The following is a 27581-nucleotide window of genomic DNA, read 5'->3' as shown; positions in this document are numbered from 1 at the left end:
TTTTCAAACAGAATGTGTTCTGGAAGTCTGTTCGACTTCCGAAATGTTCAGAAACCAAGGCACAGCTTCCAATTGGCTGCAGGAGCGTCCTGCAGCCAATTGGAAGCTGCGCCGGACGTTCGGCTTCCGAGGAAAAGTTTGCAAACCGGAACACCTCCTTCCAGATTTGCAACATTTTGTTCTGAGTTGTTCATGAACTAAGCTGTTCGAAAACCAAGGCATGACTATATATATCAGTTTATACACAAGTCAAGTGCACCATTCTTCTGTATTATTTTTTAAAATGAAATTCTTCTATTGGGTTTCAATACAGCAAATTATTTGAATAAGGACAGAAAGGCTTTCCTTAAAGCAAATTATAACCATTCTTAGAGAAAAATTATTTCTGCTTCCTTTATAAAAAAGTTAGCAACTACGCAAAGTAGTCTATACTTTACATAAGCATTCAGCGTACTGGGTGAAGCACACTTCTACATTGGCGGAAATATGAATGTTCATTCTTTGCTTTCTGAGACATTTGAATGTATTTTAATCCTTTTTGTAATGTGTAGCAGGCTCTGTGTGCTGAACCTAATTAAGTGAAGATTGAGGATATCCGTTAATGCAGCAGCATGTTTGTAGTCAGAAAGCTTCTTAGGACTTCTGCTGTTTTATTTGGTTGTTTGTTCATTAAGTAAAAGCGTGTTGCCTTTTTTTGTTTGCCTCCGGGGGGGCCTTGTCCCTGCTGACTTGTTGCTCCCTTTATGTTTGCTTCCAGGAGTTCTATGAACATACAAAAACACTTTGGCAAGATGAAGGTGTGAAAGCCTGCTACGAGAGATCTAATGAATATCAGTTGATCGATTGTGCACAGTAGTAAGTACAACTTCTCTTACAATTTTATTGCAACCTCTTGTAGAAGAAAAGGAAACGTTTCTTGTTTTTAATCATCCGTTTAAAGTATAAGCATCACTTCATTGTGAATTGATGGAGATGATTTGGAAAAAATACCAAAATCTGAGCTGGGACCTCTGGGGTGATGATGATGATGATGATGATGATTGTGATAATGATTGTGGTGATGATGATGATGAAGAAGAATAAAGCAGCTCAAGGAGCAAACACATTCACATTATTATTATTATTATTTTTTTTAAAAAAAAACATTCTAAGACAGGTAAAAACATCTAAAACAATTAACTGTTAAGAACATTATTTTATTCTGTGATCTCAGGGTTGCCAGGAACAGTAAACTTCAGGCAAATGTCACATAGTGGGCTTGATAAATAGCCTTCTTTCCCCTTCTGTCCTGTAACATTCTGTTTACTTATTTATTTGGATACTGGTGTGTAGTGTGTCCTTGGAGAGAACACCAGCAATATTGCATGTGGAAAAGCTGAATTTGCAAATGGATTTATTTTGTCTTAGCCTGAAGAAGTTTAAAAAGTGTTCATTTTACGTTATCGGCCAGCTGCTGCAAAATATTTTTTTGAGATACTTCTTAGGCCATTCAGAGGTTTGCTGGCATGGAGCTCCTTCAATATTGGATAATACTTGCCCACAGTACCAAGTACAAGAAAGTGGTGCAGAAACTAGTTTCTAAAGGAACTTGTAGTCTTTGCAGGAAGGTTTTTTATTTCTTTTTTTTACCGTTTTCTTTTATTTTTCTTGGAAACAAGAGGCATGGGACTATGGGTGATCTTCTTGTGAGTTGGTTGTGGATCAGAATAGGACTACTTGCTGAATTGAAAATGTTTAAAGTAGAACATGCCTTCCGTTCAAAGTTTATATAAAAAATTTCCCTGCTAGGGCAAAAATGTTTTTTTTTTTTTAATTTTCATGTTACATGAAGCTATACTTTCTGCTCACCATTGTCCTGTACAGTTTCAGTATTTAGTTACTTAGTTACTTCAGTATTTTAGTTACTCTGCTGGCATCATGAGAACCAGAAGCCTAAGGAAGCTTGCAGAAAAGGTGTTTCCTTGACCCCTCCTCCCTCTTCTCTGCAACTCCCCTGAAAAATCTGGAAGGTAGCTCAAAATCGGGCAGAGGCACTTTGTGCAAGCAGAACAGGTTCCCACTCCTTTGGCAGACCCCTGTGCCCCATTCTGTGCTGTCAAGGATGCTTTTTGGACTCTCTGGAGTAGTTTTTCAGGTCATGTGAAGGATTGTGTAAGGAAGGGAACTGGAAAGTCCTCATGCATGAGTTTTCTTCTTCGCATAGTTCTTAGAATCCAATGGCACTAAATGGTTATTGGCATTTTTATTGGTTTGGTTTGTTTGTTTGTTTTATTTCATAGGTATTAGTTAATTTATAGTTGCCTTGGTGGTGTTCTTAGCAGTTGTATGGGTTGCTGTAATTTGGCATATCTATGTTTTAAATGCATTATACATTTTTATTTTATTTGTAAGTTGCCCAGAGACTTTAAAAAAAAGTGGTAAGAAATGTAATCTAAATCCAGTGTAATTTCATATCATAGAGTTGGAAGAGAGACCACAAGGGCCATCGAGTCCAACCCCCTGCTAAGCAGGAAACACCATCAGAGCACTCCTGACATATGGTTGTCAAGCCTCTGCTTAAAGACTTCCAAAGAAGGAGACTCCACCACACTCCTTGGCAGCAAATTCCGTTGTCGAACAGCTCTTACTGTCAGGAAGTTCTTCCTAATGTTTAGGTGGAATCTTCTTTCTTGTAGTTTGGAACCATTGCTCCGTGTCCCCTTCTCTGGAGCAGCAGAAAACAACATTTCATTTCAGTCTAATTGAAAAGGGTTAGTTTTAACTTGCAAAGTATTGCATATTTGGCTACACTAGGCTGGGAGAGACCGTAGTTCAGTGATAGAACCCTTGCTTGCTTGCAGAAGGTCTCTAGTTCAGTCCTTCCAAATAAAAAGATGTGAGAGTGGGTGATATGAAAGGCCTCTGCTTGAGAGCCATCACCAGCCTGCGAGGAGAGCATTGGGTTAGATAAATAAGTAGCTTGACCTGGTATTAGACTGTTTCCCATGTTCCACATACACTACTTTGGTAGTTTTCTATTACAGATCTTTATTCCTGCAGGACATCCTTTGATACACAGATCCCTTTCCCAGAGCTCTTATTTGCTCCGGGGTTTTGAGAATGCTAGAAATGGCAGGAGTCCTTCCAAGCAGTGGAAAATATATGTGCTGTTTCTTAACTCTATACTCCAGCACAAAGTGAGAGAGGACTTCACTTTTCTCACAGGGCTTCTGCATGATTCATAGGACCGAAGCAGCAGGAGGGGTTGATGGCTGTTGCTAAAGGCCAGTGTTTGTGAGCCACTGCCGTTTTTTAAAGTATTTTGTTGTCACAATGGTAGAGAAAAAAATGGTTAGCAGTGCATAAAAAATTCAGAGTTTCACTCTACAGTGGTACTTCTGGTTATGAACTTAATTCGTTCCGGAGGTCCGTTCTTAAGCTGAAACCATTCTTATCCTGAGGTGTGCTTTCACTAATGGGGCCTCCTGCTGCACGCGAGCCTCTGGCGCACGATTTCCGTTCATACCCTGGGGCAAAGTTTGCAACCAGGAGCAGCTACCTCCGGGTTAGCAGAGTTCGTAACCAGAAGTGTTCATAACCAGAGGTACCACTGTACTGTTGCAAATTGTGGCACTGGGAAATAATATGGAATGCTACTTGGCAGAAAAGAGTGCAGTTGCTGCTGCTTGACTCTGAGCTTTTGTTTTGAGGTTCATCCTCTGGTCTTGGCTATTCCAGATCTTGCTGCACTGAAAAGTGTGCTTGTGTGTATATGCTTGCAGGGGCATGGCTACAAGCTAGAGAGTTTGTTCAGGTGATGGTTCTTGTGTGTTGTGAGGGCCACCTGCCATCTCCAGGTGTTTTGTTTTTTCAAAGGACTCTGGAGCGTCTCTACCAGTCATTTGACAATGTTGGGCTACATTGCCAAATAGTGTGACTCAAGCAGCTTCTTATGGACCTAGGTCACAAATATGGCTGACATGCTGCATGTTTGAGGAGGTCAATTAGATCCTCTTGTTCTTCCCATCCTGGCAGAAGATGGGGTTTATTCAGGAGCAGACAGAGGTGTCGAGAAGTAACGGTAGGTTGCTTTTCCGAGCCAATCCATTATAAAAGTAGAGCTCCTGCGTACGCTGATGAATGAATACCAAGCAGCAGTTGCTGTGCAGGGATAACCTGATCTTTGCATTCCCTGCTCTTGGCAGTGGAGTTTTTGTTGCTCTCATTTGCACTCCTTTGGCCTGCCAAGATGACAGACCTAGTCCCTGACCCACTATGACCTGTCATAACCCTTGTTCTTTCAGAGACTTTAGAAAGTGCATTAGACCTTGAGCCTCTGCATAAATAAGATGGGGAGTTGGGATTCACTTCAACCTCATCTTTCGATGTGCCTGGTAGCATGCACCTAGATTAACTTGGGAATGTGGCCAGATGATAATTGTGTGTTCGGATTCTAAAATAATAGACCCGAGTTCCACAGGAGAACTTGAAATCCTTTGCATGTTTAACTTACAACCAGATCTGTAGTTATAGTGTTGATGTTGTGAGATCAATGTAATGCTTCAATCATAAATTCTAGCAAAGTATGTTGGAATACACATGCCTATTCTTTTTCTTCTTTGGCCATCACTCGCATAACACAGGGTTGTAGGTGTGATTATTCCAAAGTGCTTTGCTTGAATTCCTGAGTATGTCACTGCATTGATCCCACAGCAAAGTCAGTAATAATCATGTCCTTTTGATAGCATTATACACGGAGATAAAATAACAAAGTGTTATATCTAAGAAGCTGGCTAATGAGCACACTCAAAGTCTATGTAAGTGAAAAGAAGAACAATTTGATTAGTCAATAAATCATTGAGTCTAAATAGTTGAAAAAATGTGTTCTTTCTGACATAAGTATCTGAATTTCCATTATGACTTCTCTTTCCTGCACCTCTCACTGTATGTAAGTGTGAAGAGTTGTAACTCCTCCATAACCTATTGTAGTGAGCTAGAGTATTGGGAACGGGTACCTGATTTCACATGTAGCCAAGAACCATAACTTTGACCATACCTTAGTCACGTGACTGCATTGTCCTAAACATGTTTAACACTTCAGGGGTATTCCGCATGGCAATTTGCTGGCACTCTTCTCTCAGCAATGCACACACAAAGAGAGGCCAAAATAACTTTTTTTTTAACCTTTGACTTTTTGAAATCCCTTTTTTTCAAGCAGAGGTAGGAATTCCAAGACTTACAGTCTCAGTCTAATTTTAATTAGAGCCCTCACTTTGCCATAATGTACACTTTTAAATCTGCTACTGTGCAGAATAACCCTTGTTCATTTTTGGAAGCTGAGCTGACGGCTTGCATTCAGCTTTCCTGTGTTTCCTGCTAACTCATGCAGAAGTGTGCAGCTTGGAGGGAGGGGGAAATGGGTGATTTTCCTTCCCCTTAGCTGGCTTACCAGACTGGTTACTTTCACTTTGGCTTTTAGAAGATGTGTGATCTTGACTGGGGAGGGAGATTCATCGGCACAGCTGTCTAGGAGGGCTCTGGGAGTAGGGCGGGAAGCCACAGCACTACTTGTCTTTTAAATATCCTTTTAGGGAAGCATAAAGAAGAAGACTCTTTTTAGAAGTCGCATTTGGGCCTCATATAAAAGGAGGGGAGATAAAGGGAAAGCCTTCTTCTGCTGACAACATGTCCTAATGTAATATACTTATTAAAATGTGTCATTAGAGTAGCATCAAACTTTTGTGATTGTAGAGGTGTAGGCTTGGGTTTAGGGGAATGCAGAGGACCAAACACATGACAGTTCAATAACAGAGTCCTGTGGTGTCCAAGCGTAATGCTGAAATGTGCATATCCTGGCCTTTCGAGACTGTGAGACCTGGCAAAGGATCCCCATTCTCAAACCTCAAGAACACAACAAAACACTTAATCACTGAAAGCTAGTGTTTTATTCTGATGGTGTTCCATGGCTGATTTAGTTCATGTCCCTGTGTCTCTCAAATGTCCCTACATTAACACATTCAAAAACTAGTTTCTTCCCTGTGCAATAAGACAGCTCTCCTTTGGGGGGGGGGGCTGCATTGCGGGAGGAGTTCCAGGACCTCACAGTGACCCGGTAGTAGACGGAGGAATGCAACCCACGTCATTAGGACACCCAGTCGCATCATGCCCCCCGGCTGACCAATCGGGTTAGCCGGGGACGTGGCCACTTGCCCTTTAAACCACAGCGCGGGCAGCCTCCATTTGTTTCCTTCAGTAGATCTCCCAGCCCACTCACCCGATTTCTTTCATTCCTTGACTAATGTCGGTCACCTGGTTGTTGGGGCTGGGTAGGAATTTTTCCACTTGGCAAATTGGCACCAGCCACTTGGTTTTCACCTACCTAGTAGCAATCGTCACAACTTTGTAAAGTTAGGCATTGGATAAACCTTGTTATGGGAGGGGAGGTTGTTGCCTGCACCTGTCCCTCCACACTAAGGGTATCCCGTTAAGGGGATCCGGGGGTGTGGTTCCTGTCCGAAGCCTGGGTGTGGGGTGGGGCCATGCCACGACCCCATGGGTGACCCTGGGGGAGCTCTTAATTGATGTGTATCATAGGGCTCCCCCTATCGGTGGTTGACCCTTTCGAGACTTCCTGCAGACAGGCAGGAGTCAGGATATAGTCTTGCTTCACCCAATTGCCTAAGCCAAACGGCTCACATCTGTAGCCAATAAAGTTGTGGCCTAATTTATCCCATTAACCCAACATATTCATGTCTGTGTGTTTATTTCTGTGGGAACTGCGGGCCTCGCCACGCAAGATTTCTCATCATTTTCCTGGTGATTCTACTTGTTGCCCTCGTTGTTTTTAGTGCAAAGGTTTTCTATGCATGTCTCCCAGTTAACATTTCCTGCATTTCAACCTGGGTGGAAAAGGAAATAAGGCAAGGGAAGCCATTCGCAAGCTGTTTCACACCCCTCCGACTTCAGGAAGGGCTGGAAGTAGTGTGTGAGAGCTTATTCTCATGCTGTTTCCTGCAAGAATGCCTCAACGTGTTGTTGGGTTTTTTTGCCTTCTGCTGTTTCAAGGGAGGAGCTGGTGGCTCAGGAGGCTGGTGGTGTTGGTATAGCAAACTGTACTGCTTGCCTTTTATTGCCAGCAGTCACAGTGGTAACCCAAGAAGTGGCTGAGCAGACACGGAACAACTCTATCAATCAAGACTTTGCAGAATCCTTTTTTTACACAGTAGCAGCAGCATTGGTAGGAGGGCGGGAGACAGAGGGGAGTGCATATGTAGCAGCAGCAGCCGATGAAAAGCTAGATGGCAAAAGCAAATTGGGATTCTTTCAGTTTTCTGTTCAAATATTTTGTGTTTATGCATCTGTGAGTATGTGTGTGGCTCTAGGTGTGTATGAGTTTGTGGACCACAAACATCTAATCATCTGCTTGCACAGTCCTTTGTGTGAAACTCAGCAGTGCATTTAGAAAACTTGCAGTCAAGTTCTTTGCACAATAGATAGTTTTAACTAAACTTTAGGAAACTATCCTAAACTTAATTTAGGGCCTTGGCACTACAACCAAGTACAATAGCACCTCAGCTTACGTTACCCTCAGGTAACATAAACTTCAGGTTGCAAAAGCGGCAAATCCGGAAGTGTTTCACCACACACGCAGGTGCAGAAGTGGTCTCTCCGGTTACTGAAACCTCGGTATCTGACCAGAGCTCCGGAACGGATCCCGTCCACAACCGGAGATACCACTGTACATGTGTATTAACCACTTTTAACTGTCACCATATCTTGAGTGAAGAGCTATACAACCTCTGGACGTCTTAAGTTATAATTCTACAAACAAAACATTTTGATTCCCTCTTGTAAAGCTTAACCACATTCATCCTTTTTATACTTCAGTTGAGATTTAACATGCTAAGTCTTTGATTTTATGTTCAAACTTGTGCTTGAAACAGAACCTGATGGTAAGATTACTTCGCTGTTTAAATGTTTGTTAGGGTGTAAATATTTAGATTCTGCCTTTTACCTTGCATTCCTAGTTACTATGTTCAGCTATGAGCATTTATTTTGGAATTTGTTGATCATATATGCACATTGGTGTACTGGGCTGAATTTAAATCCTTTATCTCCAAGGTACTAGAGTTTCCTTAAAACGGCAGTCACTTGGCATGTGTAAAGTAAATAGTTGGAATATTGTGCATAAAATGGCCACAAGTACACTCCTGACATTCAAGTTAAACAAAATGTGATTGAACTAATTCATCTGCTGCCTCTGTGAAGTCATTTATTCAGATCATTGATAAACATGGAATTAGCCCAAGTTGTAGGTTAAAAGAGTCCTAGGCAGTTGGGCTTTTTTCACCTTCACTTTCCCCCATGCTATCATAAATATATTAACAAAGTCATGCCCTCTCCCCAGGAAACTCGTTAAGAACTGTAGCTCTATAAAGAGGCTTGTGGACTTCATGTAAGTGACTGAGGCCTCAGATATCTGAAAGACCACCTTCTTCCCTACATACCTGAGCAGATGGGGTCCTGTTGGTAGTTCCACTTCCTTCAGAAGTTCCATCATATACAGATGGTATTATACACCTGTGTAATTATACATCTGCATTGTTTAGTGAGAATTTACCAGCTACTTGTTAGAGAAGTTGTAAGGCATGGGGAGAATATCGGTGGTGGCAATGCCCAGTTGTGTAAGACTTTTGGGCAAAAGATTTTCAAATTGTCTCTTCCATTGAGCAAAGGATTATTCCTCCAGACCCACTCCTTCCAGAAATAATTTAGAAATTAAGCCACATCTGAAACCTAGCTTTCAATAAGAAAAGCCTTTCTTCACGTGTGTATTGAAACAAATAGTGTTAAAATGTCTAAATAACACATCTAGAAAAAAGGCACATTTCTTACAATTAAAAAAAATGGGATTTGACATTGGCCTTCTTACCAGAGGACTGAAAAGCAAATTAATGTATTTCTTTTTAAGTGGTGTGTGTGTTAAGGGGAAGCTAGGAAATTATAGGTGGTATAGTTTATTCGAACGCTGGTTAGCAAACCAGGATATGAGACCCTCAAGCTCACATCCTCTGTCTGCTCATGGACAACAATTTACTGTTTTCTTTCCTAGTTTGAAGCAAACTATAGATTGTCAGTTCACACAAACCAGCAGACTGTTTTGCATTTACCCTGTAAATCTGGTTCAAAACTGGATTTTTAGCCTTAGATTACAGAGCAAATACAAACAATACAGTGCAAACCTTCATTCATTCAAAAATACTTACATATTCCAATTTCAGAAAAATATTAAATTAGTTTATAACAAATATATACACATAAAAACTATAAACACAGATCACTGGCTGTTGCAGCAGAATATATTTTTTCTTGATTGTCTACATAAGCCTGGAGGCATGATCAAGTTTTCAGCAAACACTTTAAAGTTGATACTCAAGGCACTTGCTGAATCTCTATTGGAAGAGCATTCCACAGGACTAGGCCTGTGACACTGAAGTTTCCATTTCTTCTTGATACCAGATTATACTTATTTATATATATTATAAACTATATATTTATATAAACTATGGTTTGCCTCAAACTGTGAGGAATTGCCACCTCCAAGTGGGAGTATACTAGTCAAAGTAGCATTTAGCACTGGATTATGGTTTGATATTTTACCTGAATACCTGTTATATTTGGACTTGCAAAACATCCCTCATTAGAGGCTGCTAAATTTCTAAGCACAGTAGTGAAAGGCAGGAGGGACCAGTTGCCTAGGGAACAGACAAAGGCATTTCCTCATCCTTGTCCATTCAGAGGGAGGGCAATATGAGGGCTTTCTCCACCCTCAGTGATGTTGTGTAGCCAAACCTGTTTCGCTATTTGCACGAATGTATTGTGATTGGCTGGAATTGCAATGTGGAAACAAAGGGGGCCTGGAGCAGTTCATGCTCAGCTACAGGGAACCAGACAGAGGGCCTTCTCGGTAGTGGCGCCCGCCCTGTGGAACGCCCTCCCATCAGATGTCAAAGAGATAAAGAATTACCTGACATTCAGAAAACATCTTAAGGCAGCCCTGTTCAGGGAAGTTTTTAATATGTAATGCTGTACTGTTTTTAACACTGATTAGGAGCCGCCCAGAGTGGCTGGGGAAACTCAGCCAGATGGGCGAGGTATAAATAATAAATTATTATTATTATTATTATTATTATTATTATTATTATTATTATTATCATGCAAACAACATAATAGGAAAATATTTGGAGTTTTGGGGGACATTTGAACCTGCTCTCTCACCCACCTTGACTTCACATAGTGCCATCAGTATTAGAAAAATGGTTTTCTAAAATAGATGTGTGTTTTTTTAATTTGTTTTCAAAGGCAGCAAATAACATAGTAAATATGACAACACTATTTTTAGAAATCTGCCGCTTACTCGGCACGGATTCTGAATACTTTGTAATAAAGCCTAGCCTGGTGCTGGGGTTTGCTATTTCTGATGCATGATGTTAGCAGGCTTTGCAGGCTGTTGTTAGCTTCTTGTCATTGCGTTGTGCAGGAAAGAGGCCTTGAACAGAAAAAGGAAAGGTATTAGAATAACACAGGCAACTTCCCAAAATACATTCGTAAAATACCTGGTTAAAACACAGAAATGGAAGGGTTCCATATTTGTAAAGGTGACATGTAGTGGAGAATGCTTTCTTCTCGCAAAAGCCCTTGGCTTAGTAGTGGTTAGCAGTCTCATGCAATAGACACAGATGTCCTTCTGGTGCTTGCGAGATAAAACTTCCCCAGATCTTGGGCAAAGTTTTGTTCTATAAGGAAACCACCAGGCAAGAGTTTTCTTAAATCTACATTTAGATTGTAGGGCTAATACAGTTCACTTCCAGTGCCGTTCATGAACTGCAACAATAAAGATTTGTTCTGATTTTGGTGCAAGTATTATTTGTATACAAATGTGGGACTTTCAGACCTTTGGAAGAGTCTGTAGGAAGCAGGGGGTAGACAAGTAAATTGTAATAACTGACCAAAACCAAGAAAACCCTAATACTCCTTAACATACTCTAAAAATGATGTTTTCTGTTTAAAAAGCAAACAGTTAGTAGAAAGGGAAATTTATTTATGTCTTTATTTATTTATTTTTAAAATGATGCTCTTTCGTCAATGTTCATCACTTAAAAAAATTGCCTAGCCATAGTTTGATAATTTGGAATGTCCCTCAAACTCCTTAGCCCCCTCCCATTTCCAGTCAGCAATTGCTGTGGTTTCCCTTGAAGTCTAAAACTGCTTAACCAATTACCAGAGAGTAGACCTGGAGTCTGAGCTTGATTTTTAGTCTCTCTCTCTCTCTCTTCCGAGTGGTGGTCAGTGGTCACTAAGATTACACCAGACCCGACATCATGCTAAACCATAGTTATAACCTGAAAATGAGGAGGGGGATTTACATGTTTGGTCTGAATTCACAAGATATCTGATTTGGGTCCATTGCTCTCTAGGAAGCAATTTTCTGTGGCAATTGTTTCAAGTATATGGTTAGAATACAGTCACTGGCAGAGATTTAAGAAATTCCAGTCAGCGAGAAATTGAAAATAATTATGGGTAAACTTGGAAGAGGAAAATTCCAGGAATACGTGACTTTGCTGAACTTGATCCCCCTTGTGGGGAATCTAAAAGTGTGTCAGCAGTACAGAGGTAAAGTACTCAAACCTCAGTCACCTTCCATGAAATACCAAATACAAATTAGGCTTGTTCGTGAGACTCTAGCAAGTTCTGTAACATACAAAGTTAATCAAATCTATGTATTTCGACTGACTTATGTGAATTTAAAGGAACAGCCAGTGTTAAGCAATTTGTACGCAGATAAATTGCTAACTGAAATCATAACAGCTGACATTTAAGAATTTGCATTTTTAATTGGGTTTTCAATATAACAGTAGCAATGAACAAACGGTGACTAGCAACAAATGTTGTGTTGTATCTCAAAGCCCTGTCAAGAAGGAAAAGAAATGGGCATGCACTCATTTTTCTTTCATCTTACCTTCTCTTGTAGCTTACATTTTTAACTTTGTGGCATGCGTCCCCACCAATAATCCCTACCCTCCAGTACACTATAAGTTGCTAGGGACTTGGAACAACCAATCTTCTCCCTACACTTTCCTCCTCCTCCTGCAAAGTTTGCTGAATTGCCCTGAAAACCAGTAAGAATGAGTCCTTGAAAGAGCACCCCCCCCTTTTTTTTTAGTGTATGAAATAATATGTCTGGATATCTAGGGAACCCCCTGTTTATACAGGAGCCTCTACCTTGTCTGTGGATGGCCCATTTTACACTCCCCCATCTGATAGATGCTGTGCCACTAAGTTGAGTATCAGTAGATACGACTATACAAGTAAGCAACAACAAAACCATCATGCTAACCACAACGATGAGATGTCATTGCTTATTCATATCACTGTATCTCTTCTAGAACCTACTAAACATATGTCTTTGTTTAGTTTTTGAGCAGTTGCATAATATTTTGTACAAGCGACTCTCAACTTCCCTGGGTTACATTCTGGGGACAGCACCTAAAGCCAAAATCGTGTATAATAATAAATAATAAACACCCTGGGTTCAGTGGGTTGCCAAAGTCTTTTTTCCTGAATGCCCGCACTCTTTCTATTTATTTAATTTTTTAAATGCCAAGCACATAAAACTGAATGTGCACAAGTTAGATGTGCATGGGTTGTGAATTACCTCATGTCCCTGTTATGCCATGAGGGTTTGCCATTGAAGGGCCAGAAGTATTGCTTAGTTCAAATAGTTCTGTGTACAAGGTACATCATATGCCTTCCCCAACCTAGTGCCCTCCAGAAGTTTTGTACTACAACTCACATCATCCCTGACAATTGGCCATGCTGGTTTTGGCTCATGGGTACATTCCTCCAACACAGCCTTTCCCAACCTTGGGTTCCCAGGTGTTGTTGGACTACAACTCCCATCATCCATAGTCAGCAGTCCAGGATGATGGGAGTGGTAGTCCAACAACATCTGGGAACCCAAGGCTGGGAAAGGCTTCTCTAACAACACTGCCTTAGAACAGCTGCCATGGGGCCAGTTTGCTAAGCAGTGTTGTTGCAGGCTTGTGCAAAGTGCTTACCAGTCAACTAGAAATACGACATTTTAAGCCATCTTTTAAAATGGATAACTAAATTATCAAAAGGTGATGTGATGTGGGAAGTTTTTGTTAAGGAATATAAAACAGGTGTGTAAAATTCTATGTTGATACATTACAACGAATAAGCTGCATGTGGCAGGGTGAGGGTGGGGAACAGCAAGTTGCACATTTATGGGTTATACTCAAGTCCCTGAAATAGGGTACAAGAAGCAGCTGTGAGCATTGAGTGCCTTATTTCCTGGAATGTGCATCTAGAAGGTGCTTGTCCCTGAATAGATTCTGTTTCTCTTGCTCATTGAAGTTATTTTATCCTCTGCAAAGGGTCCCCTGCCTTGAAAGGGCTTGTGTAAATGAGAAGCTGCAAAGCAACAATCCGGCAAAGTGCTTTTTTTTTTAAGCAAGGCTGCTATAGTTGGTGGGGGTGAGGTGGGCAGGGGGAACTGAAGTAGATGCAGCTCTGGGTCATGTAGGAGGGCATATCAAAGGAGGTATCAAAGGAGGGCATACCTCCATCATCTTGGACTGCTAGTGTTTTAGCATGTTACGCAGGCATGCATTAAAACTCCTATATGAAACGGGTTGTTTTCTGAAATGAAAACAATTGCTATATAAACCATATGTGCTTGAATTCCTGACAACTGGAGTTAATTGACCATACTGCTCCATGTATTACAAATGCTGACATTACATGTTTGCAGAACTGTTGAAGTCGGTATGGAATGCAGTTTCTGTTTAGCTTGCTAGAACCAGACACCAAGCAAGTCAGCTTCTTTTAGAGATGACATCCAGAAAAATGGGGGGGGGGGGACAGGCTTAAGGTGACCAGCCAGTAAGATCTGCTAGGATTCTTGCTTGCTACTGGGTAGCAATGTCATGGTAAAAATAAATCTACGAATGTCGGTTAGCTATACTAATTAGCTTCTATTGTGCACCGAGAGTGGCATTAGAAATATTCGCCATTTCATGTTCAAACAATTCATCAGCCATGAAAATTGGAAGTCTGCTATATATATCTGCATTTCCAAGACTTTTTTTTTAAAAGGAGTTTATTAAATTCTCAGCATTCTAACTGTCTGCTGATTGCACAAAGGAGTCTCAGAAGCTGAGTGCCGCCCAGCCCTGTGGAAATATAGTTTGTGTTCCTCTTGCCAGTTCTGCAGTGAATGGGGCCTTTATTGTACCTAGTTATTTAATGGGATGCTCTAGTTCATAATTTTATTAATGTACATCTTTGCATGTTACTAAAAAGAAAAAAGCACATGGCCATGGGATCTGAGTATTAACTTTAGCAGCGCGGTTAACTTTTTATATGCCCTACTTTGCTTAGTGTGGTGTGGGCCTAATTGCATTCCTTTCATGGGTTTGCCAAACGCCTTCAAATAATGTTGCTTTTTATTTTATATATTAGCATACAGTTGCCTATGACTTCAGCAAATAATTGATTTGCTGACAACTGACCAGTACACAAAAGTACCATTTGGAAATTCTGCGTGTGTTTCAGGGCAGCAGATCTGTACCATACGCAGAATGTCACATATAAGCAGTATGCAGACGGACATAATACTGATGCACTCTGTTTCTGTAATTCTTTACACACTGGAAAGTGTGGGGAGAGTCATATCATTGCACATCTTAATTACAACTATATGCTTCAGTGCTCACTGTGCATGTACAGAATTTTCAGATTGTAATTATGTTAACCAGTCCATACAACCTTATATTATCAGTTAATATAAAAACAATCTGAATTCGCCTTAAATATTAAAATTTTAAGATTTATGTCAGTCTTGGTGTCAGGAAAGATTGTGTACTGTAGTAATACAGTGGTACCCCGCAAGACGAACGCCTCGCGAGACGAAAAACTCGCAAAACGAAAGGTTTTTTCGTTTTCGAGTTGCCTCGCAAGACGAATTTCCCTATGGGCTTGCTTCGCAAAACGAAGCTTGCCCCGGGGACCGCGGGTCTTCTCTTTTGAAGCAAGGGGCGGCGGGGAGATCGCTTCTCCCCACCGCCCCTTGCTTCAAAAGAGGTCCGGGGGCAGCTCTTCCCGCTGCCCCCGGACCTCTTTTGAAGCAAGCGGCTGCGGGGAGATCGCGTCTCTCCGCAGCCGCTTGCTTCAAAAGAGATCCCGGACCTCTTTTGAAGCAAGCGGCTGCGGGGAGATCGCGTCTCTCCGCAGCCGCTTGCTTCAAAAGAGATCCCGGACCTCTTTTGAAGCAAGCGGCTGCGGGGAGATCGCGTCTCTCCGCAGCCGCTTGCTTCAAAAGAGATCCCGGACCTCTTTTGAAGCAAGCGGCTGCGGGGAGATCGCGTCTCTTCGCAGCCGCTTGCTTCAAAAGAGATCCCGGACCTCTTTTGAAGCAAGCGGCTGCGGGGAGATCGCGTCTCTCCGCAGCCGCTTGCTTCAAAAGAGATCCCGGACACCTGCCCCAGCCGCTGGGCTTCGTAGCGCTGCTGCGAAGCCGGGCGGGGGGGCGGGAACACCTGCCCCAGCCACCCCGCTTCGGAACGCTGCTCCGAAGTAGGGGGGGCGGGAACACCTGCCCCAGCCGCCGGGCTTCGTAGCGCTGCTGCGAAGCCGGGCGGGGGGGCGGGAACACCTGCCCCAGCCACCCCGCTTCGGAACGCTGCTCCGAAGCGGGGTGGGGGGGCGGGAACACCTGCCCCAGCCGCCGGGCTTTGTAGCGCTGCTGCGAAGCCGGGCGGGGGGGCGGGAACACCTGCCCCAGCCACCCCGCTTCGGAACGCTGCTCCGAAGCGGGGTGGGGGGGCGGGAACACCTGCCCCAGCCGCCGGGCTTCGTAGCGCTGCTGCGAAGCCGGGCGGGGGGCGGGAACACCTGCCCCAGCCACCCCGCTTCGGAACGCTGCTCCGAAGCGGGGTGGGGGGGCGGGAACACCTGCCCCAGCCGCCGGGCTTCGTAGCGCTGCTGCGAAGCCGGGCGGGGGGGCGGGAACACCTGCCCCAGCCACCCCGCTTCGGAACGCTGCTCCGAAGCAGGGGGGGGCGGGAACACCTGCCCCAGCCGCCAGGCTTCGTAGCGCTGCTGCGAAGCCCGCGCCCCCCAGCCTTCAGAAGAGGTCCGGGGACAGACTGTCCCCGGACCTGGTCTGAAGGCGGTTTCCCTAGGAACGCATTAATTGATTTTCAATGCATTCCTATGGGAAACCGTGCATCGCAAGACGAAAAAACCGCAAGACGAAGAGACTTGCGGAACGAATTAATTTCGTCTTGCGAGGCACCACTGTATGACTATTTTAGTTTCTAGAGAGGTTTGCCTGTGGGCCAGCGGTGTTCTTTTCATGGAAAATAAAATACACAATTTTCCGATACTGCCTAGATATTTCTTATTTATTTGTCAGCACGTTCATCATTTAACTAAAGAGCCTCATTCACAACAGAGAACTGACAACAGAGCTGGTCAGAATGGCCATAGGATGGCGCAAGCAAAATAAATTTATTACAGATAGAAGATAGAAATGGCTTGCAGCCAACTTTATGATAATAGCCATTGGTTGCTTTCCCAGTACAGTGTCTACTGCATACCCTCATATGCAGTCCTCTGAATTGCATTAACTATATTTCCCATTTTTGAATGTGACTTGAGAGATACTATATTTAGTAATTTAATGTGAAAAATATTGCATCTGTCACTAAAACTATTTTTCATCAGGCTTCCGTTTTCTTGGCAAAAGAGAAAGGGCTAAAAATAGGCTAGCAACTCTAACTGTTCTTTGTATGTTACTGTAGCAACTAGAGTCCATTTCACCTTTTCAATTACTTTGGTGGTTTGCACATGCTCTGCTATTTGGCCTCATTTAAGAGATTGCTAATTATGCTGAAGTTAAATACTCTGATGCCCAGTTAAGTGTGTGGAGAACACTATGCTGGTTTTCCTTAAGACATCATCTGAAACTGCAGAACTCTACAGTTTCAAGATTAATGCTTTGTTTTCATCTTTTGATGGTGAGAACATTTGCCAAGCATAGCAAAGATACAATCTCCTTATCCCTGTTTTACGAAGCATGCTGCATATTGGTACAGAAGTCCTTATTTCTCAGATGTACCCACTTTCAGGGGTAGCTTTTTGTGAACACAGTTGGGTTGCAGTGGGAAGCAGTAAAGCCCTGTTGCACAAGACGTTCATTTGCATTTCTCTGCATCTCAAGTAAAAAATTCCATGGAATTTTTTGAAAAGCACGGAAGTCTGAAAAAGAAGATAAGAAAGGTTTTTGTGTAAAATGCAAGGCAAGATGGATTGTCCCATCTGTGTTACCAATATTCTCTTTAAAACACTGCAGTCCCTGCTCATAACAGAATCATAGAATTGGGATTGGCCATCAAACCTTTGCTTAAACATTGAACAAGCAGCGCCTCTTTTTTGTGGTGAGAGGCAGCAGTGGCAGTCTAACTGCAGACATCCCTGCATGAGAAGGATTGCTTAGTCTGGCTTCAGGCCTGGACTGAATCAGCCTTGGTCACCCTGATTGATTACCTTTATCAGGAGAGAGATTGGCGGGGGGAGTGCAGCCCCGTTGATTTACCTTTATCTCTCAGCAGCATGCAATACCATTCAGCATGTATCCTCAAGGAGGACAGCCCTGCCTACCTGTCAAATTTGGCCTCTGCACTTTTTGGACATGGGGGGGGAGGGATACCCCAAAAACATGGGAGGGGGGCAAAAGCGCTTGGCCCCCAGGCGCTGATGCCCCTGATAGGAGTCTTCCCAGAATCCAAATATGCCCGGTAATCAGATTCATATAGTTTGCCTCATGCCTGTATGCTGTGAGCTTGCATCTGTTAAATAACTTTCTGGTTAAGTGAGCAGACCTTTTGGATGGAGGAAGGCTGCTGGTTGTATCAGCGCGCACACAAGCTGCAAGAAATGTGATGTTTCAAAGTTGCAATTCTGAAATGTATGACAGAGTCATGCCCATTGCTATTTGATGCAAAGGGGGAGAAGGAGAGGGAGGGAGAGTAGCCTGGAAGTTCAGAAAAGCCAGTTTTAGTTGATGCATAAATGCTTCTGAAGTCCTCTTACAGCTAGTGTATAAGACCTTCAGAGGACCATTTTGGTCTATTCTAAATGGTTACTACCAGCTGCCAGAACATACATAAAATTGTGGACGTACAGGATTTTCTCCTGCTTTTGCATTTTTCCACATGCAAAGCCAGTGAACAGCTTTTGTTTGCAGGAGGAAATTCTCTGAAGAAATTCTCTAAAATGCTTGCTATAACTGTATAGTTCTTTTTCTAAATAGAGCTTGGCATTGGTTTTTCATCCTTAAACCCTTGGCACAGGGGCATGTAAGCCTCGCTTCAACACAAACGAATGGAAATTCTGAATGTAACCAGTATGTTGCAGTGTAAAATTTTCCAGGGTATTTATATGCAAGCAGCTACTTTCTGAAATATACATTGTTCAGATTGCAAGCAGACAAAATTGTATGTGGTTGTTTTGCACGGCGGGGGGTGGGGGGGGATGAAGGCCTGCATATAGATTTGACTCTGTAGGAAGCTTACTCTACAATTTTTCAAAATGAAACTATCCATGTAGGGACCTAAAGGAATCCTGTGGGCTGATGGTGCAGTTTGCGTTGAATGCCTGTATTAGTTCCTTTTGGGCAGTTTTTATTCTTGTTCAGATGCTTATTACAGTTGCATTAGTTTCATTCCATCTACATTCCCAACTGTGTTTTCAACAAGTATTCTTAAGCTTTATATTCTGGGTTGCTCAGTACTTCACAGCAATAGCTAAAAGAGCAGCCTAATTGTAACTGTTCTCGTTGATCACAACCTGAATCAGTGCCATTTGCAAATTATGCCATTTTTCAATCAAAGTCATAAGAGAAATGGCAAGGAGCTTATATAGAAGAACTCAGAAAGATTTATCATTGCAATTTCAATAGGCATAAAATTTTCAGCTTGGACAACCATGAACATAGGCAAGCTTACATGCCAGCATAATCTCACTGCATTTTCTACCCTTTCAACGGATGTCGTATAAATTGACTGATCACTTTCTTCAAAATAGACAATTCATTGGCTAATTATATGAATCAAGCTTTTAACTTTTAAGTCTGCTTGTATAAGGTAAAGGTACCCCTGACCGTTAGGTCCAGTCACAGACGACTCTGGGGTTACGCGCTCATCTCGCTCTGTAGGCTGAGGGAGCCGGCGTTTGTCCACAGACAGCTTCCGGGTCATGTGGCCAGCATGACTAAGCCGCTTCTGGCAAACCAGAGCAGCGCACGGAAACGCAATTTATCTTTCCGCTGGAGCAGTACCTATTTATCTACTTGCACTTTGACGTGCTTTCAAACTGCTAGGTGGGCAGGAGCTGGGACCAAACAACGGGAGCTCACCCCGTCGTGGGGATTCGAACAGCCGACCTTCTAATCGGCAAGCCCTAGGCTCTGTGGTTTAACCCACAAAGCCACCTGCTTGTATGATAAGCAGAAGCAAAATAAGGTAATACTTATATTAAATGTTATATATCCATTATATTAATTTTCATTCATGGTTACCTGGGCTGTTGTGCATATAAACACACAGGAGGCCCAGCTTCTTTCTGGATGATGTTTCATTGTTAAAAGAGTCGTACAGGTGGTGACCATTTTCTGCCAGTCTGCTGACACGCAGGCCGTTTTGAACCTGGAAGAGTACAGGGCATAACAGGGCGAGCTTATGCATGTTGCACCGTGCTAAATGTTTGCCATCTGTAGTACCCCTCTTCGGACATAAATATGAGAAATTAAACATGTAAGAGGACAATGGGGAGAAGAGCACTAGCTCTGCCACTCTCCATCACCATTTTCATTGTCTTTCGACTTGTGCAAGTCAGTGCAAACTGTGGCAAAAGGGTGGAATTGTGCATTCATTACCTGGGTTTTAATGCTTAAAGAGGCCTAGATCTGTGTCAGCCACATTGAGTACTGTGTTTCTAATGCATATGTTGAGGGTTTGTAGCCAACCAGTGGCGTAGCATGGGGGCGGGGGGGCGGCCGCACCGGGCGCAACACCTGAGGGTTAGGGTTAGGGGGCGCAAATCCACGGGTTAGGGGGCGCAAATCCACGGGTTAGGGGGCGCAAATTACTTGCCTTGCCCCGGGTGCTGACAACCCACGCTACGCCACTGTAGCCAACTAAATTGCTGAGCATGTGGAATGACTTCCATGAGTGCAGTGGAACTGCTCCTCTCAACGTGTGCAAACTCCAGAGCCGTTCTAGGCATTCCCCAAAACCTCTGGAGTATATTTGGGGGAGAGAGGGGAGGGGAAGTTTTGTTGCGCTCGCAGAAGTGTTCTATGAACATACATAGTTGAATACAACCCTTAGTTTCAGTTTAACTTCTTTTTATTAATGTTTTTAATGTGCAAAGGCACTGCAAGCCTCCTTGAGAGGTCTTTTGTCCTTAAAGGTATCTTCAGAGTCTTTAAAATGGCTTAAGAATCTGCTTCGTTGTGAGGTTGTGTGTTTCACCACCCAAACGGATTGGGTTTTAAACCATTTCAAGTAGGCACAAAAAGTCAATTCAATAATCAAGTTTCCCATTTTATAATTCCTGAGCAAGCGCAGATATGGATCGTTTGCCATTTGGCAAGAAGACATGGAGCCTTTTCTTTTCTAAACAGAACAGAAATCGCTTTTAACGGGTTTGGATTTTTAAAAGTGCTAACACAAAACAGTAACATGGTTCCCTGGGAGCCCTTGCTGCGTAGAAGGTTGTTACCATTCGCCCACATCCCTGCCGTCTTTTAAAACAATGAGGTTGGTGTCCTGCAAGCAGCGAAATGTACTGGACCCAGTCCAAAATATTAAGAAAACTTGAAGAACAACCTGGTTTTCCGTGTCTGTGTGTGTGTGTGTGTGTGTGTGTAAGAGAGAGAGAGAGAGAGAGAGAGAGAGAGAGAGAGAGAGAGAGAGAGAGAGAGAGTTTGCTTTCTCTCCTTCATAGGCAGGCAAGAAATTATACTGTTAAGAGCTTTGAAATGACATGGTTTGCCACAGACTGCAGGAGGGAATGGAAAAAAATCAGCGTAAACACATAACTGCAGCTTTTGTATGAATAATGTAGCCTTCGTGTTTTTATAACCCTACCATAAAACCAATCCTGCATTAAAAAGCAATCAGAGTTATTTCCCTGCCCAGCTCTGATTGTCTTTGTGTACAAGTTGAGAGATGTATTGTACCTTTCCAGCCTCTCCAACTGCCTGTGCCTATTTTTATTTGTCAAGCTGGGGCTAGGCTGGCCCCATTCCAGATGTGTCTCACAAGATTTGGTGCTGATGATCTATTTATAGAACTGTGGTTCCATTGTCATGACAACCGTGCTAGAGGCCAAGGCGGCTGGGAGCTATTTCTGGACTTGTGCTGTAATGTAAAACTGATTGGGAGGGTTAGTGCATCCTCTAAGCCAGACTAACTTTAGACAGGCAGAAAAAGAAAAAAGACATCTACAGTTTCTTTAAATAGACTTTCCTTTTCTCTTCTTGCCTGCCTGCCAGTCTGTCTGTCTGTCCTGTAGGGCCCCAGCAATTTGCGAACGGCGTAGAGCTTACTCTCCCACAGTAACTAAACACAATTCTTGCAGCCTCCACTACATTTTGCACGCTTGCGTTTTTAATTATGTATTTGAGAAAGGGCTAGTAAAGCATAGCCACGCTGGGTTTTTGTTTTGTTTTGTTTTGTTTGTCAAGGAAGGGTTCTTATTTTCTTTCTGAAAGTAGTGTAATGCAGCACAATAATTTTCTGCGATAGCTGTGGTCTTCATATTCTGTCGTTTTAATTTTGTATTATTATTATTAATAATTTTAAAAATGCTCTTTTGAATTCACACACCATATAAGGAACTGCAAAAAAAAAGATTAACACAAGACGATACTAAATACGGTATATTGAATCATATTTCACTGCGTTTTCATTATTTGTTTGAAATTTTGACCAGGGGTCCTTCTCCACCTCCCAAGTGGCTGGAGTTATTCTGTAATTAAAGCTAATCCCGTTGTGAAAGCTGTTTTTATGTTGCACCCACGTTTGCTGTTTCTCCCACAAACTCCAAAATGTGTTTCATGTGTGTAACTTTATTCAGAGATGGACCTTTCAGCACAGTGCTTTTATTCGAAACTGCTTTCGAAGTTAACATATGCACTTCAGTTGTTAGCACTTTTAAGCATGAAACATCCATCATTTTTATCATTTGAGCTGAAAGGTGTGGTTTTATTTCTGCAGACAAATGGCAGCTTTGGGGGGGTTGAGAATTTATAATTCTTTCTAATATTTTAAACAGAGTTTGCATAGATGTATAGTGGCTAAGACAGTGAGTTGGGAAGTTTTCTGTTCAAATCTCACTTCAGGCATAAACTGATAAGCCTGTAAGCAAACCATTCTTTCAGTCATAGCATACGTAGTCTCTTTCTTCATGCACACACTGCAATATGAATATATAATACATGCCTCTCCCTCATAGGGCTGTTGTATACATAGATGGTTGAAAAAATAGATTGCAGTGCTTAAAATAGTGTCAGGAAAAAAGTTGCTTTTGGTTCCTTGCTTTTTGCATTAATTTTGTCTGGTTCTTAGAATCTAAATGGGATTATTTAGTCCAGAGAGGAGGGCACAATGTTGTTTATTCTAAATTCAGTTTACATTTTTAAGTATCTTGTTTTTGGCATAACCTCCCCCTTTCATTGAGGCAGACAGTCCTTTGCTGGCAAGATTTGTCTAATTTTACTTTTCAGTGGGTGAGTTTTAAATTTGTTAATTCTTTGATGTTCACATAAAGAAACAGAACATTTTTACTTATGCATGTTTTATGACAATTAAATGTGAGCATATCTTGTTAAAGTAAGGAGGTAAAACCAGAAGTTTAAGAAGAGACTGAAAATGATAATTCCATTCTCTGCTCTTGTGGACTCACCACGTGTCCACATTTTTAACTTGAAATGGCAGATTTGCCCCGATCCTTAGTAGGGAAGAACTTAGGAACATAATTGTCCCTTTGGAAAAGAAATTCAAATGCTCATTGTGCTTAAAGAAAATGGGAAACCCAAAAGTACGTGTTTTTTTATGTGCAGTTTGAAAATAAACTTGGAATTTGTACAGAAGTACTTCCGGCATAACATGGTATAGAGAAAAGATACAGAAATGTCCGAAGTCTAGAAGGAAAGATCATTCATATTCCCATAGATGGTGTTGCTATAAGTACAACTGGCTTTCTCTTCCTTTCTCTTCAATCTTAAACATCATCTTGTTTTAAGATTATTCTTATTCTTATTATTATTTTGGTATATCAGCCCAAAACAAAAAGTATTTTATTTTTGAGATTGAGATTTGAGATTGAGTATTTATATGTGTATGTCAACCTCACATTAGTTCACACCAACTAAATATTCAAATGACTATTTCTCAGAAGGCAAGATTACTGGTACTCTTTTTCCTTCCTTCCTTCCTTCCTTCCTTCCTTCCTTCCTTCCTTCCTTCCTTCCTCCCCCCCCCCTTTTTTTTAGTTCATGTAAAGTGAATTAATACTTAAAGGAGAGGGGCTTGGGGTTTTTTTTCTCCTAACGAGTAGAGCTAATAAATGGCAGGAGCACTGGATTTATTTATGTTTTTAATGACTCCTTTTGATTCTTTTCCGGTTGGGTAAATGGACAAATCTTTTGCTTTGGGAGCTGCATGTTAATATTTCCATAGTCGGTCTTTTTCTGGTGCAGCAGTGCGCAGTCACTGATTCAGATGCTTAAAACATGAACACAAACTGTGATTGCCAATGTATGCTGGAGCACCTGCATGTGCCAAAGTTACTAAAGAAGAAGAAGCTCTTGTAATCTAAAAGTTGGTGAATGTTGGGGGGAGAGGGTTAGCTTTTAATTTTAGCTCTTGCACTCTTGAGACATTTAAAGATATATTTATGGTTGTCTTAGAAGCAACCCCTCCCAATTTTTTCCACTGTATATATAGGGGGGAAATACAAAGGGGTATCACGTTCCTACAATCCATCTTATGCCATTGAATTAATCGAGGCAGGCACCAAATAAATGCTTACAGTATCAAAAGAAATGTGTAAAAGTCAGATTTAGTTCTCAGCCGTTGTGAAAGCTTTGCAAGATATAAACCTCTCCTGGTTTCACATCAGCTGTCTTGGCTGCAGAGAAGTATGTGCCTAGTGATAAGTTGTCCTTTCCCTCTACTTTCTGTGGAAAGACAGAATCCTAAATTAAATGAAGCTAAATCACACAATATAATAGGCTGTCTTGTCACTATTCCTCACCTTCAGGGAGTCTTAAAGCAACATACAAATTTCTCCTAGAAGAGAATGGAGGGGGGCACTTCGTTTTCCCACTGCTGATGTCTCATGCCTCTATAGTTTAGCGAGCATCTCAGATAGGTTGCCCAGATAAACCATGGTTAAGCAAGACTGTCAAATTTGTACACAATGTAAAACCATAGCTTAAACAAGCCTGTGGTTCATAAGTTAAAAGCAAACCATGGTGGTTGATTCCCAGAAAACAATCCAGCTGGGCTGGATTGAGACAAACAACACTTGGGTGGTTTTTTTTAATTGTGGTTTACTATTCTGTGTCAATCCAAGACAATATTAGAGTGCCCTGGGATCCCTAGTACTAATAACAGAAGTTTGTTTCATCTGAGAATTTCATTTGAGCATTCTATATGGCATATCCAGAAAGTTTCTCAGGGAGCTTACTGCTTTTTTGAAAACCCTAAAAAGTATAGTTGCCCCTTCCTTTGGCCTTTAGGACACTTACCCAGACATTGTACAGAGTTTAGGGCTCTTGGAGTTTAGCTTAATATGTGCTCCTCTTTTTCCTCCCCCCCTCCCTTTAAGCATAAATACTGCATTTGGAGAGGATGTGAGCTTGTCTAGCAACTATCATACAATGTCAGGCTTTCCTCTGTCGGAATGAGTTCTGTTTTTGAATGGTGGTTGTTATATTTTGGGCAGAATGAATTTTTTATAGCATCCAGACTTCTTCTACCCACCGTGCATGTAGCCATTGGAGTCCATCTCCTGTAAAGTGTTCTAGTGCTGCCTCTCCTCTGTCACTGGTGTTTTTCAAGGAAATCACAGGCCTAAAAATAGTCTGCATAAACAACAGCAAGACAGTTGCGTGGTGTGTGTGTTTTTCTGCTTCAATATTTGGAAATCTCTTTTCGTTTTCTAACCGTGTCAGCATGTCCAAAACCAATGGCACTGAGTAGGGAAATAAGAACAACGTTTCTGGGCATTTACTGTAAAAATGAAACTTTTATTATCGTGTGGAAAACCTGAGGCCAACACGGATTGCACTCCTGAGTTAGCATGACTTCCGGTGCCCATAGCCTCCTCCTGAAATATACATTGACATCATGATTTAAAGACTACAGTTTGGAGTCCATAATAATTACCATGCATTTAGCACAGCGTGTTGTCATTTGTTGGTGTACCTCCACACTTTATAAAAATAATAACCTAACCCAGCCATCTCAAAAGCCCCTGTCACTTGAGAATTTCTTTTAATTTTTGCTGCTAGTGCACTTTTATGGTGGATCTCACTCACTGGAGATCTTGCTTGAATTCAGAGTGTCCCGTGTGTGTGTGTGTGTCTATAAAATGTGTAATATGTATAACATTTTGTTAATTTATAAGTCTGCCTTCATATACATTTCCAGTTGCTTTATAACCATAAATTTAAAAATGACCAAAGGTAGGTTTAAAAACAATCCTTATAAACACAGAAGCTGTTCTCCCCTGCCCCCTAATCTTCTGCAAAAGCTTCTTAAAACCAGAATGTCTTCAGTTGTTTCCAGTAACTACGGATAGTGGGGGACTGTTGTACCTCAGCAGGGACACTGGTCCACAGAAGATGATTGATCCCACTGAAAGCTCTGCCCCAAGTTGCTACGGAGTCAGCTTTTCATATTTTAGGAATTCCAAGGAAAGACTCCCTTGCAGAATGTAGTGAACTACAGATTATGTAAGGGATAAAGGTGGTCTCTCAAATAGCCTGGTCTCAAGCTGTATAGGCCCCTTTATGTTAGTATGAAAAGCTAGAATTTGGCCCAGTAGCAGGTTGGTAGTCAGTGTAGATCCCATACATAAGGTGTTACACGGGCAACTCCCAATTTACATGGGGTTTACGTTCTGAGGAGTGCAAGCCTCTGTTAACTCTAGCTGGAAACTGTTTCAGATTGGTTCAGAAATCAGCCAAGCTGCTGCTTAATTTGGGGAGAATTAGCTTGCCTTATTTTGAGGCAGTCTGATGTGAGTCGTAGAGAGCCTACCCATCGCTAGTTGGAACAGATAGTAAGACACATTGGCTAATTAAATGAGAAGAAATAATTTGTATTTCTGCAGTGTGTTCCGTTCCTACATCGCAGAGAGAAGGATTCAGTTGTCAAGAATATCAGTGTAATACCCTAAAAAACTAATGTTATCAACCAAGTATTCAGATACAGGGTAAATATAATACTCTGCTTAATCACGTGAGACACGAAGACATTGCAAGTTTTAGAAGTTGCTTTTGACATCTAATATGAGGCGAATGTGAAGGAAGAGAAGAATTTCCCCACTTGTGTTCGTAGTCGAATTTTTTAAAGCTCATTGTTCAACATTGCTGTCGTGGAAGAAGAGGTCAGGAACAGATTTAAGGTGAATCTGAGAAAGGCAGTATGTGGATAAATGGCCCAGGTTTTCTGTGACGTCTCCATCTTTTACGTAGTGGTATTGTCTCAAAACACAATCCAATGAAAGCAGTTTTGTTCTGTGAATTTGAGTATGTATAGTTCTGACTCCTACCTTTCCCCCCTCTTCTGAAATGGTACATAATTTTAAGGCAATTCATTGTAAATTGTAATTTGATTTCAAGTCTTTATTTTAATGTCATCTCCACGTGTAAGTAGGAATCTTTTGTTACGGAGATCCATTAGAGCCACTGGGACAGGCTACATAAGGAGCCCAAGAATTACTAAATTGGGTTAGGCAAGTGGTCCTATCTGCTGATTCTGTCCAGCATTCTTTCTACTGATATTGACACATGTGAGTCTTTTGGGATACAATTATTCTCAAGCCCCAGGCTCCTCTCCCATCCTCCCACTCAGATCAGTTCCAAAGGAGGAGATTGAAAGTTGCTGCTTTTGATTTTAGCCTCTGATGATTAGAACATTACACCCAAGCCCTTGTTAGTTTCAGCTGCTTGGTTAAAAAAAAGTCAGGATCAAACCATCGTTTAAAAACTTGTTTAAAACAGGACGCAGAGTGTTTTCAGTCGCCTCCTCCTGGCAAGTGGAAGGGGAGACACAAGCCCAAGATTTGAGTAGACTTGCTTACATAATACTAAACCGTGGTTTAGAATTACATCTAAACAAATCCTGCCTCTGATTATAAGGAGTGGGATTTTAACTATCCTAGCTAATAGCATGCAATAGACTTTAGTTCTCTCTGGAAATCCTTTAAAAAGTGAGTAA

The 27581-nt window shown here is 41.9% G+C and overlaps 1 protein-coding gene and 1 long non-coding RNA gene across 7 annotated transcripts in view; one reads left to right on the top strand and one right to left on the bottom strand.

Moving 5' to 3' along the window:
* Positions 1–27581, top strand: part of GNAS (GNAS complex locus) — a 172064-nt gene that overhangs the window by 131483 nt on the left and 13000 nt on the right. For all 6 annotated transcript variants that reach the window (XM_081917106.1, XM_081917107.1, XM_081917108.1 and 3 more), the window contains exon 5: positions 758–855. In XM_081917106.1, the coding sequence (XP_081773232.1) occupies positions 758–855 (98 nt within the window). The remainder of the gene's footprint in view (positions 1–757; positions 856–27581) is intronic.
* LOC309373230 lies at positions 16534–21513 on the bottom strand. The gene is made up of 2 exons (XR_014169879.1): positions 21308–21513; positions 16534–17322 (listed from the first exon to the last, which is right to left on the bottom strand). It is a non-coding gene; the product is annotated as an uncharacterized lncRNA (long non-coding RNA).

The sequence above is a fragment of the Podarcis melisellensis genome (genome assembly GCF_964234715.1).
Source record: "Podarcis melisellensis genome assembly, chromosome: 6".
Taxonomy (NCBI): Eukaryota; Metazoa; Chordata; class Lepidosauria; order Squamata; family Lacertidae; genus Podarcis; species Podarcis melisellensis.
The sequence above is the reverse complement of the archived record's forward strand: the minus strand, read 5'-3'. Positions and strand labels throughout refer to the sequence as shown.